Source organism: Centroberyx affinis, unplaced genomic scaffold, assembly GCF_046629955.1.
Source record: "Centroberyx affinis isolate AG114_WGS23_722 - 3 ecotype Tasmania unplaced genomic scaffold, CSIRO-AGI_Caff_v1 ptg001123l_1, whole genome shotgun sequence".
Taxonomy (NCBI): domain Eukaryota; kingdom Metazoa; phylum Chordata; class Actinopteri; order Beryciformes; family Berycidae; genus Centroberyx; species Centroberyx affinis.
In genome coordinates, this window is record NW_027279663.1 from 55751 (window position 1) to 70066 (window position 14316).

General features: G+C 39.9%; 1 protein-coding gene across 1 annotated transcript; it reads right to left on the bottom strand.

Annotated features, from left to right (window-relative positions):
- Nucleotides 1-1796: 1796 nt before the first annotated feature.
- Nucleotides 1797-11846, bottom strand: LOC139647835 (butyrophilin subfamily 3 member A2-like). Its single transcript, XM_071523814.1, has 6 exons — nt 11654-11846; nt 9681-10028; nt 7837-8047; nt 7339-7403; nt 6730-6858; nt 1797-4620 (listed from the first exon to the last, which is right to left on the bottom strand). Exons 1-6 carry the CDS (start codon nt 11718-11720, stop codon nt 3875-3877), a joined length of 1566 nt encoding a protein of 521 aa, XP_071379915.1. The 5' UTR covers nt 11721-11846; the 3' UTR covers nt 1797-3874.
- Between the last annotated feature and the right edge of the window lie 2470 nt (nt 11847-14316).

Genomic DNA, 14316 nt, shown 5'->3' on the forward strand with positions numbered 1-14316 from the left:
GGATTTAATGCGCTCAAAAATTAGTCCTGTCTGCCCCCTAGTGGCCGGTAGAGGCATTAACTCACTCAAAATTAGCCCATCTGCCCCCTAAAACATACTGATAGTCTTCCAACTATTATTTTTGGTAAAATTATTGAGATGTAGAATAAACAAAGGTGGACATGGTGGAGAAAAACGTATCTTGGAAAATTTTCAGATACAAATCTGAGTCGTAATAACAGGCATGAGACCAAGACAAGTCCAAGACGTAAGAAAAGTACTACAGCCCTGGGAATCACACCAGCAGAAAAAACAGCTGACTGTCCCAATATGCATTTCAGTGTAGCCTATAACCAAACAGGACATTAATTCCTGTGTATCAGCCACATTGGACGGTTTATTCCTGTGGTGCCTCTACAAGGATAAAGGAGAGCACATGGCATATTGTTAGGATGGCATACTCATCCCTCTGTGTCTTTTCCCCTGAGAGACGGAAGTCAACGCCTAGCTTTTCTCCCCCCCCCCCCAATCTTTTGTGTTTTAGAGCAGTGGTTCTCAACGTGGGGTCCGGGGACCACCAGGGGTCCTTGACGGGGTTCCAGGGGGTCCCCAGCAAATTGATGGATTGTTAAACTTCAGCATTATTTTATTTAAAAGAAGTTAACACAATTAGAAAATGTAGATGAATTATGATAATAGTTTCTCTGTTATCTCTCTACCTACAATACAGATAGTCATGAGATTCTGGACAAAATCATATCTGACAATAAAAACATTCTCAGAATTGGGTTCAAGAGACAAAATCTCACCAAATGGAGGTCTGTGGCTCTAATGTGGACTAAGTTAGGGTCCTTGATATGAAAAAGGTTGAGAATCAGTGTTTTAGAGTGTCAAATCCACCTGACCTGCATTTACACATGAAATGATTCATATTATTTTGCACTGATGAACAACCTTTAATTGTACTATATTGAGCTCCTTGCCTGGTCTTATAAACTGATGCTGGTTTATATGTTGTGGCAATTTGTTATGAACTTCAATATTGGACTGAATAATCTGTCTCAGCAGCTGTTTTCTTCAGCCTCGTTGTCCATCTTGGTTCACAGAGGAAAATTAAGTGGAGTCTGTGCAGTTGCTTTGGATTCTGTCTGTTTCTCCTCCACAGCCTCCCAGTTACCACAGGTAAACTGACCAGTAGACTGAACCTGGATGCAAGTTTTAGTAAAACTTGCAGTGTGACATGCAGTGACATCGCTGTTCTGTTGACATTACTATACTGACTCCCAAATTGACAACCAAAACCAATCACAGTTGGTGAAAGAAAGCTATTTTATTAAGTCTTCAACCCTGCTGGTTCCACCGGAGGGCCCATCATTACAAATGCATGTTTTGCAACCAAGCTTTGTTTCAAACCCACATAACTTTATTTTGATGAAGTATTTGGATCATTCCAAACTAGGAAGTTGTGTCTTGTTGGGCTCAAAGGGATGCTGGGTAGTGCAGTGGGGTAAACATAAATATATTTAATCATAAATTCTCTTCTCGATTTAATTCCGCTGAAATCAGGCTGAGCAATAAATATGAGGACTGTTTCTGGATGAACTGAGGAACGGAAACGTCTCACTGAAATTCTCCAAAGTGAAACTCTCTGATGAAGGGAAATACAGATGTTTCATTTCCTCACTATGGAGTGAAGCTACCATCCAACTCACTGTTGGTAAGTCAGACATTGTATGTTTTCAAAGAACAGCAGCATCACTGTTGAGAAATTGGGTTGAACTAGTTTTTAAAATCCAATGGTATTTCTGATATAATTCTTAAAATGCGGACCCAGTGACAGCAGCACAGTGCCCATGTAGTGGATCTACAGGTGACAGAGGCTGACGTGAGTAAAACTTTTAAAAGGGTTAAGGTTTGTAAAGCTGCTGGCCCAGGCAGCATCCCTTCCCGTGTCCTCAAGAAATGCTACACTCAGGTTTTTACTGACATTTTTAACCTGTCCCTGTCATTGTGTGTGGTTCCATTGTGTTTTAAGGAAACCACCATTGTGCCTGTACCTACGAAAACACCCGTCTCTTGCCTTAATGATTATCAACCTGTTGCTTTGACCTCTGTTATTATGAAGTGCCTGGAAAGATTGGTTATATAAAATGTAACATTCCTGCTACCCTTGGCCCATTACAGTTTGCCTACTGTTCTAATAGATCTGTAGATGACGCTATCTCACTCGCTCTGCATACTGCTTTAGTACACCTTGAAAAGAAAAATACCTATGTCAGAATGTTGTTTATTGATTATAGCTCTGCTTTCAATACAATTGTACCTTCCAAACGTGTTGAAACTCAGAGGTCTTGGTCTGGGCAACTCTATCTGTAATTGGCTATGAGAATAGGTAAAACACATTCATCTACATTAGTTCTTAGGACTGGCGCGCCTCAAGGCTGCTGTCTCAGTCCCCTATTGTGCAGTCTGTTTACACACGACTGTGTTGCCAAAAATGACAACAACAGCATCATAAAATTCGCAGATGACACCATAGTGATTGGACTAATAAGCGACAGTGATGAGAGGGTCTATAGGAGGGAAGTGGAAGATCTAACCATATGGTGCCATGACAACAACCTCTCTCTAAATGTCAATAAGACAAAAGAAATCATTGTTGACTTCAGAAAGATCAGAGAAAATTACATTCCTATTTCCATCAATGGGTCATCTGTTGAAATTGTTTATAGTTTTAGATTTCTTGGTATACACATCGCAGACACAATCACATGGTCTCTTAACACCAATTGCATCCTTAAGAAAACACAGCAGAGACTGTACTTTCTGAGGCATCTCAAGAGTTTTGGCATGAGTACCAAAGCTCTTGTGAACTTTTATTGCTGTACCATAGAGAGTGTTCTGACATCACAGTGTTGTTTGGCAACCTGACTGCTCAAGACTGCAGACTGCTACAAAGGTGAGCTGTGTCTGATGGAAGGACAAAGAGAAAATTGGGGAAGACAAAACTGAGGAAGAGCTACAGAAAAAAAGAAGAAACAGAAACATTGGGAAGTGCTGCTTGCTTTATCAGTGAGACAGAAGAGAGAATTTAAGAACCAGAGAGAGCAACTCAAATTGCGACTGGAGGAGGTAGAGAGACTGAGGGATGAGAAGGAGAGGACGTTTCAGTCAGTGGATAGGAAAGCAAAAGAGGGAGAGAGACAAGATAGACCTTGAAATGCAGAAAGACAGCACAGAAAGGGAAGGATGAAGAAAAAAACTTCTATTATGGGGTGAGAAGAGAAGTATCTGGAGAGGAGAAAGGCAGAACTGGAGAGCTGGCTACAGAAGAAAGAAAGCGAGAGAGAGAAAACACTGGAGAGCAAACAGGGTGAACTTATTAGAATGATAGAAAGCGGAAAGCAGAGAACCAGAAGGAGCAAATTGACATGAAATTGAAGGAGATAGAGAAACATGAGATGAGAGAGACAAGAAGCTTCAGTCATATTTCATTGAGATTTAAAGTGCTTCGTTAAAGGGAATGAACAAGGTATGATCAAATCATACCTGAGCAGTAACCTGTTGTCAGAAAAAAAATCATATCTCCAACGAGTAAGTTTTCCAGGGGTGAAGAAAAGAGAGCTTATTTTCTCAGTGACGTCCATGGTTTATTGGGATTAAACAACAGGGTTTCAACAGGTTTCAGTGGCCCAAGGGTGAAGAGCTTCACTCAACACTTGCAAAGGCCATGTAAACGTTCAACTCATGTATAAAAACACCCAAATTGCTATGACAGCTGTGAAACAGATGACTCAGATTTTCAGTTTCTTTCATTGCTTTGTGGATGAGTAGCTGTAAAAAGCTAAAAAGGTACCTCTTTGGTCGTAATTCATCAATTATTTCTGTGCTATTTTCATGAAATTAAAACCTCTGACTCTGGGTCTGAGTCAGCCAGGACACTGAAGCGATTATTAGAGGAAATTGAAAGTGAAGAATGCCTCGACGGACGCGTGGAAACATTTGAACCAGGCCGAAGCAAAGAGAAAGAGACACTCCTAGAATGAACACTGCATTTGGGTTTTTGCTCTGAAGGATTGTCTGAAACTGAACTGGAGGACGCAGCAGCACCTTTAGAAATATCGGAAGTGCTGTGATTAGGATTGTTGCTGTTGGGCGGGTTGCTATATGGTGGATCGTTGCGGTCTTGTAAGGCCCTTGGTTTTGTACTTTTGTTGTGGGATGGGCTGCTAGGTGTTGGATTACTGTCGTGCCTTGTGAAGTCAGCTTTTGGACCCTTGGTCTGGTTGTCATGGGTTAAGTTGCGAGCCTTTGGACTGCGGTCAGGAGGTGGGTTGCAGGGTTTTGGACTGTCCAGTGGGGATTTGGTACCAATCGTTGGCTGGCCATGCTGGCAAACAACACGATGCTCCCTCTCAAAAGACTGTAGCCGGTCCCGTTGTTCAGTTAGTGAGCAGATGGTCTCATCTTTATCACGCAGCTGGGACCAAAGATCAGCCATTTGGCTCTTAAGTTGCAAAATGGTGCAGTCTCTATCTTCCAAAGCCTTGTCTCTCTTCTGTAGGAGTGACTGATCATCTGTAGTGCTGTTCTCTGTACTTTCATCTGATGGCTGCCTGCTCAGTGGTAGTTTTTGTTTGTCTGTGAATACAAGAAACAGGAGCTGTTACCACTTGCTTCAGTCCTGACATCTATTAAAAGATATGACCCTGACGAAGACCATTAGGGTGATACCTGTTGGTCATTTATATTGTCTTGCTACCCTTTTTATATTTTTTCACTTGAGACAGAGTGCCTTGTTTTTCTGTTTGGATAACTGTTTTTTATATTTTAACTTTTTACCAGCAAGTAAAAGAACCAAAGTTTTCTGTCATCTATTAAAAGATGTTTTTATAATCTACCTGTTATTTTTTGACAGTACAACATTACAAAGCATTGCAAGTCCAAAACTCCAAACAAAGAAAGAAGGGGTTGAAATGAAAATTTTGACTACTGATTTGATGGCTACCTAAACAGCAGGGTGGTAAATTAATCCCACTCAACAAATAAATGTTGGTAGAATTTGACTGGTTACGTTTGTCTATTCTACCAGCTACTCTGGCAGGTAACCAGCCATCATTTGGAGGTATTTACCTGCTGATAAAATTGGGTGATGAATTTTGGGATTTATCAGCCACCTTGGCCTGTAGATAAAAAAGCTGTTCCCACCTGGACGCTGAATTACGACTGCTGCTCTCGTTTCACTGAATTTTTAGTGCTGACCTCAGCCCCTTCTCATCGCCGCATGCTGCCTCTCTTTCTTTTTGTCTCTCTCTGTTTTCTCCTGTCATTATTGTTGCCCATGACCAGTAGTCGATTTGTACACAAATTTCAAGGGGGATGGTGGGGTCCTTATGGAGACAAACAATTTGATACGGCGACAGCATGGAGGGTAGGGGACCAGCTGTTTACCCTTTTGTTTATGTTGTAACAGCACAAAGGTAATGCTATATTCAAAAGACATGCAAGTTAGGGATGTTAGGTATCAGATACTCCTGCCAATGCCCTGAACCAAGGCACTGTTCTCAGAGTTGGTCCCTGCATTGCAGTAATCAAATTAGGAGCCACTGCACAAAATTCAGCACTAGCGCTGCAAACACCTTTGTGCTCTAAGTCCTGTGATCCTTAGTCAAATTTTATTTGGGTTTACGTGAGAACGACACACAAAGGGCTTCCTCCCTTTGGCTGTGACTACGTGTCACTTGAACACCAAAATTCAAACTAGGTTAATCTTGACTTCCCGTTTATTTTGTTGCCTGGCAACATCCCGCTGAGGATGAAATGTAGCTTAACGTATGGTCTAATGTTTTTTTTTTTCTTCATTAATATAATTTTGGTGTTAAAATGTCAACTAGCTATCTAATCTCTGTTTAATCTCTGTTTCTTTTTTCCCCCACTTCAAACAGTGTAGGCTAAATTATAGAAAATAATCATTATGACTCCAGACGTTTCTCACACCTGCTGTCCTGCAGACCTACCTGCCCACCAGCCCAATTATAATAGCCAAAATAATATCCTCAAGGTGTCAGGTCAGGTTTTGCTGTGCCATCAACCAATAAAAAAACCTGCATCCGTATCAATGCAGGTGCGTGTGAGACCCCGCCCTCGGATTTGCTGTAAACTCCAGATGTGCGATATTCTTTAAAATGATTAAATATCAATAATACGTGGCTTACACATTTCTTGATTAAATGATATCTTTGTGCCATAAAGAGGGATGAAGGGGGGATGGCAGTGTTACAAAGGGGATGGTTTTTGACAATTTTCATTTCAAGGGGGATGGCATCCCCTCGCATCCCTCCTCAAATCGACTACTGCCCATGACTCTGTCAATGTTTTGCCCGGCACCTATTGCACGCTAAGCCGTCCCGGGGGGATCCCTATTTGCCTCAGCCCGCCCAAGGTTTCGTCCAAATTTTCCCACTAAGGTTTTCCTTGGGAGTTTTTCCTTGTGTGCATTAGGTCTAAGGCTGGGGATGCCGGGTAGGTTAGGCTATGCAGAATAGGTAGATAGTTTGTCTTGCTAAAATCTGCTCTTGCCTACCTTGTGTTTTTCACTATGCTTGTCCTATATCATTTTGTTCACCATTAATTGTGTTTAGTTAGATCTAGCGAGACACATTCTCTGTAAAGTCCTCTGTGATAAAGGGCTATATAAATAAACAAACTTGAACTTGAACTTGAAAGCTACAGAAAATATTACTGACTTACCAGACTTCTCTGCTCTCCTTTTCCATGCAATAAATGCTTCAGCCAATAGGGCCAACGTGACCAATACGGCCAAAACAGGCATGACAACGGAGAGGACAGAGTTTTGTGTGCAGGACTTCATGCAATCAGCTAAAATGACAAAAACACACACCCAGAACCTTAAATTGTACACATTATGAAACAAATGAAATTAATATGAATAACCTTTTCAAAAATATATCCTGTATCATTACACCCCAGAGACCAGCTGCATAATCTATTGCCAGGCCAGTATTGCTTTGATCCTTGCACTCTGTACTTTTTTGGTGACTGTAGTTTTGGCAACCGAAGAATTGAGCTTATTCTACTGTTGCACTCACTGTAACTCTCTCTGGATAAGTAAGTCAGCTAAATGCTGTAAATATAATGTCATGCGCTTAAAAGAGATGCCTCATACATGCATATATGCATATATTCATTTTTATTGTAACTGTAGGATCAGACAGTCAAAGCTGATGTGGTTGGCGGTGTGACTGCTAAATGTTTCAGGTGTAAATGTGAATGTGAATCCGGGAGGCGCTTATTTTAATGCAGCTGGTACATGAGGGGTTGTTGGTATATATACTGTACCTGATATTTCAATCTTTGTGTCGACAGTCCGGCTGGTCGTCTGCTGACGAACTCTACAGGTGAACCTGTTATGAAAAGGCATCAGACAAATGAAACAGTGAAAGTGCCACGCCTCATTTATACCCACTGCAGTTAGATTTTCATTTGCACATGATGCACATTCTGTACTACTACTGAGCCCCTTTCGGGTTTTTTTCAGCCTGAATTCAAAATGGATTTAATTCAGATTGTGTTGTCAACCATCTACACAAAATAACCCAAATAAATGTGGGTTTTCTCAGGAATTAATGGCAGCCACCCGGGGTCGCTAGCTGTCACTTTCCCTCCACACTGATTCACCTTGTATGCATTAAAGTAATAATCTGTCACATTTTCAAATAAATGCTTGTTTTGCTATGCTTTATCACCGATTGATATAACACAAGATTCAAGATGGAGAAAAATAACATGGATCTTTCAGATTATATCCTTAAGGTTAAGAATGAAACTGAATTTAACCTGTTGGTAGCAGTGGGTTGCACAGTCACTGTGCTTCTCAGTGTGTAACAGTTGCTGCCATCCGAGTTGCTCCTTGGGCGTGGAGCAGTGATGTTGTTTCCCTGATCATCCAGCCATGTAATCTCAGGCTCTGGGAACGAGCAATTCACCTCACACTGGAGAGTCGCTCCACCACTGTCGATTCCAGTGATTAAGATTATTGGCTTGGACACTGAAAAAACAAAAAACAAAAAAAGAATTACACAAAACTTGACCTTTCAACTATGGCGTTCCATTCAACATTTGTCAAAAATTATTAATCATACTGTAAAGCAAGGAATCTCTGTCTGTGTGTCCGTCGCATATCTCAAGAACCGTTCGTCCGATCTACTTCAGACTTGGAGGGTGTATTACTGGGGACCCAAGGACGTGCAGTATCGGATTTGGTGCAATTTTGACACGCAACATGTTCAATATTAATAAACTTTGAATAAACAAGCGAACAGCGCTCTGTGCAGCAGCGGGGCTCAAAGCGAACGGGCACTGCACTAGTAGTAATAATAATAATAATAATAATGATGATATGACTGACTTAAATGCTCAACATTTCAAAACTACTGTGAACACAGATGGAACATGTGTTCATTATTTGTTCACGTTTTCTTTTTTAACTCTTGTTCGGGTTTTGTTTCTGAGTTAACTTTATTACATTGTAATTATCTATGATGTTTGTTTTGTTATGGGAGACACTCCATAAGCACCTCTGGGTTTCTTTGGTCTTCCTTGCACATGCTCATCATGATTATGATCACTTGCTGTGTTTATTTCTGACAGTATATATTATGGGTATTTTGTATGAACTACACTTTTGTGCTAAAAAAACCCAACAAAAAACCCAATTCATAATTAAGCTCGCAGAGTCGTAGAGAGATACCATGCAGGTGAAAACACGCCTCACACAAAGTTATTCACCTCTACCACACCCCACCATGTTGGAAGAGTGACAAAAAAAATCAAGAATTGCAATGTGATTGCCTCTTCCTCATGGCAAAACCTTGTGGCTCACTATGCTTGATATTCTTTAAACTGAGTCTTTCCCCCTCTGTTACAGCACAATGTTATCACCTCGCCACCACACAGATATTACATGATCTTGGAATTATACTTTTATATATAGGCTGCTTTTATTTATACTATATTTTTTTGTTCATCAAAATGTTGTATATATCAAATTGTATATTGTATCCACATATTCATGATCTTGAATCCTACTTTATTTGTGGGTGTTTTCTTTTTTAAAACAATCTTTTGAGGTAAAATATTTAAAAAGGTACATAGTAATGTACTTTAGTCAGTAATGTACTTTCAATCAGTGTTACCAGCTAGTATGTAAAATCTTTGATGCTCAACTGTTAACTGAGCTGACTCTTCTCAAGCTACAACTCTTCATGTTTTGGAGTAGAGACTAGGGCTAAAGGCAAGACAGTTTACTGTGTCACAGTAACCTACATTTGGAAACAAATCCACCTTATCACACTATTCACTTTTACTGAGAACGTTACTGAATGGATCTACAGCCACACCACAACAAGCTTTGTCAGACAATTCCACAATGTTATTTGCAAAAACATATAACTCCATTTGTATTCATTTCTATAAATCATGTTTTTTTCCCCCAGGTAATATCAATCAAACAAGTGCATTGTCAATAGGCCATATCGGCTTTTGCGACAAAACGAATTTTGGATTCATAAAGTAGGTTATGTGAAGAATTACATTCAACAATCAGTTCTTTGTCTTTTTCATGAATGGCGTTTATCTGTTTTAGCAAACACATTTATATAAATAAACTTGACTTGACGTACCCACAACGAGCTCAATGAATTTTAGCGTCTGGTTCTCTTTCGGGAACGTGAGGCATCGGTATTTTCCCGCATCAGAGAGCTGCACGTCGGAGAGTCTCAATGAGATGTTTCCGTTTTTCAGTTCTCTCATGAAGAGGTGTGTCCTGAATTCGTAGGCCTCATTCTTCATCTCAAACGTCTCGCAGCCATCCCGGTGAACATAGACGTCTTTGGGTTGCAGGCCTACCTTCTTCCACTCCACTGTCTCAACGCTGACACCAGATTTATACAGACAGGGCAGAGTGACGTCTTCACCAACAAACGCAAATACTGTCTCAGGTGAATCATTCTCATTGGATTCTCCTAGGACTGAAACAAACAAACTAATAAACAAACAACTTTGCTATACACTCCAGATCATACAGTAAAAGCATTAATGATCCCAGTCAAACTTACATCACACTTATTTTTATTAAGTGCACCTTGTTTTATGTGATTATCATGGAAGTATCTTTACTGCTGACTGTAAATGAGTGGTTTTTTTTTTATTGCAACACAACAAATTGCCTCGGTGGATGTTTATGTTTTTTCCCACTAATTCCCAACACTGTTTTCCTTTTCATTACTGGTATTGTTTCATTATTGTAATTTGTAGAGCAGAAAATCTAGTAAGTAAAACATGATAAATGGCAAACAGAAAAGAAAAAAAAACATCTGAATAAAGTCAATGACGCAACAAAGAAATGTTTGTGAGGACACACACACACACACACACACACACACCTCGACGGCCTGTCACACATCACAATACTTCCTGAAAGTCTTGCTGTAGCTCTCTCTGTCTTGGCTTTTTGCCTCCTATTTTGCAACACTGTACATTCCCCAAGCCTGACTGGACTGGCTGCAGTGTGGAATACATTTTAAATTGTTTTTTATGTGTGACGTGAAATACCTGTCCACCATTTTCTAGACGACAAATCTGTTTTTCTGTAACAAATCTGTTCTACCTTAAGAGGTATCACTGCTGTGTGGTGAAAACCTTGCAACTCCATTTCTGGTCTTGCTCTCTCTCTCTTATACCCCTTGTAACACATATGTTGCTCTTTATATGCAGCTAGCTCTTTATATATATATATATATATATATATAATATATATATATCTATATGCAAGTCTGCTTATGTAGGCAACTCTGCAAGTCCTGACTCAGAAAATAACACTTTTTTTTTTAGTAAAGAGTGATGCAAGTTCACAACTGAATGGTCCGGGGACAGACACAGATTTTAAAATGTGTGGCATTCCTATTTAAGAACACATTAAATATACATGAACCTGAGAAATGAATTACTACTTTCTTCATCCCTGAAACATGAGCTATGAGCTATGTGGGACTTTGATAGCAGCAATATTTTATTCAGATATTGTGTGACTTAGTTAGTTTTTGTACCTTTCCACTTGATCACATGAGCACCTTACAGGAAGTGGTTAAGTATTGCATAGTAGATTTCACCAGAAAATCCTGTTTGCTAGAACTAAATGTAATTTCACACATTCAGTCGGCTCTACCAGGCAACACAAAGGACCTTATAGTTTTAAAATGCGCGCGCGCGCGCGCACTCACACACACACACACACACACACACACACACACACACACACACACACAAATAACAAGGAAATTACAGTAAGCCTATAACCTTCATATCAGCCTTACAAACCGACAAAAACATTTCTTGCATAGTTTACTAGCATACATAATCTATGGTCCTAAATTATAATGTCGTTTTTTTTCAGCAGAGAAAACCACTTTCTATCCATTGCAATACCCCTACTTTTTTTTTTTTTTTTTTTTACTTTATAGGCTGTCTATGACATAGGCTATGCACCAAAAAACAATGAATGGATACAAGGATAGGTAAAACTGGTTTGATGTCAGTCATGATGTAAATCACCACAAATCTGATAAACGATCCACAATCACTGTACTTGGCCTACCTGCACACGCAGAAAACAGACCAACAGCCAGCAAAATGCGTCCAAACATCACCGAAACACGTCTCATCCTCCCCGCTTGTAAATGTTTACACTGACAGCGTCTGGGAATGATGTCGAATAGATATCTGACACTACAGCTGGCTCTTTAAAACACTAGAACCGGCTCAAACAGGTCAGCCGTGTCTCCGTGGGCTGTTCATGAATGCAAAAGTGATTTTGAACTTTCGATTTCGTTTGTAATTGTGCCGGGTCACCACACTCCGCCCACACAGCTTCCCTCCGTGTCATTTAGACAGAGAATACGACAATAACTCTGAATGTCATATATCACTAATGCGACATATTGACTATACATGACGCTTGTACGAACATTTATGATATATATTGTCCGAGAAGACACGGATTATTGTTTTGTTTTCCGCGGAAGCATGTCGGTGCACTTCCGTGAACCGTTTCCATGGATACGACGCATTCGAGACCCAGCACGTTATTGTTGAATGCCCAAACATGGCAGCACACAGGCACCGGTGACGTGTCTGTGACGTTAATAGAAGTTTTTTTTTCTAAAAGACGAGAGACATTTTAGAAGAAGGTTATTTAGGCTATTTGTTTGAGTGAAAACAACAAGACTGAGATCAATTAAAACTGTCAGGCAAACAAACATCTGCATTTGCTGAACACGTGAAAAAAAATGCAGAGCTAGTAGGCTATGTTTCATCTGTACACACACACACACACACACACACACACACACACACACAGTACGAGTGTGTTTACTTCAGGCTTGCTGTACAAAGTTGAACCTCATGCACACCTGTCATGTCCAGCTGCCATGAAGAATATATTAGACAGTAGGCTATTTCTGTACCTCTACTGAAAGGGCAAGAGTCTCAAAGTGTATTTAGATTTTGAGTTCCAGTTCAAAAACAAAATTTCTTAGGATTAATGTGTCCTAAAAATTAAACGTATTGTGGAAATGGTTAATGTGTATCAATTAAAATCATGAATAATAAACAATGTGTTAATAATTAATGACTTTACAAAAATATATTATCTGGTTAACCTCAACTTAGTCTATGCTAGATATGCTTGACCTTCAATCAATTTTTGTAAAAAAAAAAAAATATATATATATATATATATATATATTTCAGACATTTTTGCATTATTGGGCAGCATTAACTGAAGTGAGCCAGGAAAGAAAGGGATGGCATGCAGAAAAGGTCATGGGCTGGACTTGAACCCATGACCTTCACCCCTGTGGCTCCTGACTCTGACCTTTTTCAAGCTTCACTTTTATCACATTTGTGTTTCCATCTTCTTGTTTTGTTGTTCTTAATTCCTCCCTATGACTTTTTCCTCATGTTGGTGAAAGCCATGATACACAGCTTGGCTCTTGCATTGATGGTTTCTCCTTATATACTGCTTTATCAGCATGACAAGTATTCTCATATTGCCAAAGCATTAAAATTGTGTAATGATTAAAAATAATAATAATAATACAGTAGTAATAATAGGCTAACAATAATGAAGAACAACCAAATTGGGAAACACGAATATTAAAAGAGAAAGATGTGGGAAACTGAAAATGAATGAACCGATTTGCCAAGTGTCATTGCCGCGCCTTTTATGGCAGGCTGTGACATATTTTGCTGGTAATATTGAACATTCATTTTTCTCATCTAATATGTAAGGGATTGCCTGGGCAGTATTCAAATTTACTGGATGTTTGAATACTTTTTCAAATTTGGGGTTGAATCGTATTCTTTTCTGATGTCTTGATATTTGTTGCAGCTGGTGAAAGAAGTGCAGTTCTGTCCCCACCGCTCCTGTACTGCAGTGGGAACACAGACAGTCCTCTCTGGGCAGCAGGTGTTTTCCTGTCTGCCCCCTAGTGGCAGGTAGAGGTATTAACTCACTCACTGTTAGCCTGTGTGTCTGACCCTTGGCGGCCGGTGGAGGATTTAATGCACTCAAAAATTAGTCCTGTCTGCCCCCTAGTGGCCGGTAGAGGCATTAACTCATTCAAATGTAGCCCATCTGCCCCCTAAAACATACTGATAGTCTTCCAACTATTATTATAACTAAAATTATTGAGATGTAGAATAAGTGTGGGGTAAACATAAATATATTTAATCATAAATTCTTTTCTCGATTTAATTCCGCTGAAATCAGGCTGAGCAATAAATATGAGGACTGTTTCCCCACCGCTCCTGTACTGCAGTGGGACAGTCCTCTCTTATCTGGGCAGCAGGAGGCTTTAACTCACTCACTGGTATCCTGTCTGCCCCCTAGTGGCCGGTAGAGGTATTAACTCACTCAATGTTATCCTGTCTGCCCTCTATGGCCGCATAGAGGCATTAACCCAGTCACTGTTAGCCTGTTTGTCCCCTAGTGGCCGGTAGAGGCACACTCTTACCAAGGATGTGTCAATATCAACACAACCCGTGTTAAATTCCTACACATCAATGAGTTGAATTTGGGAAAACACATGTTAATTGTGACACATTAAGTGTGTCAAAGATATTAACACAGTGACTGTGTCAGATAGATTAACACAGAGATGTGTAACAATGCGTAAATACTAACACAGTTATGTGTTGATGTAATGTGTAAATATTAACACATTCATGTGTTGCTCAAAATTACACATTGTGATCAGA

Coding starts and splice junctions, on each gene's coding strand:
- LOC139647835 (XM_071523814.1), bottom strand. CDS start 11,720: ATGAGACGTGTTTCGGTGATGTTTGGACGCATTTTGCTGGCTGTTGGT. Junction 10,029..11,653: donor TCTGTTTTCTGCGTGTGCAG/GTAGGCCAAGTA, acceptor TGTTTGTTTCAG/TCCTAGGAGAATCCAATGAG. Junction 6,859..7,338: donor CACAAAGATTGAAATATCAG/GTACAGTATATA, acceptor TTGTCATTTTAG/CTGATTGCATGAAGTCCTGC.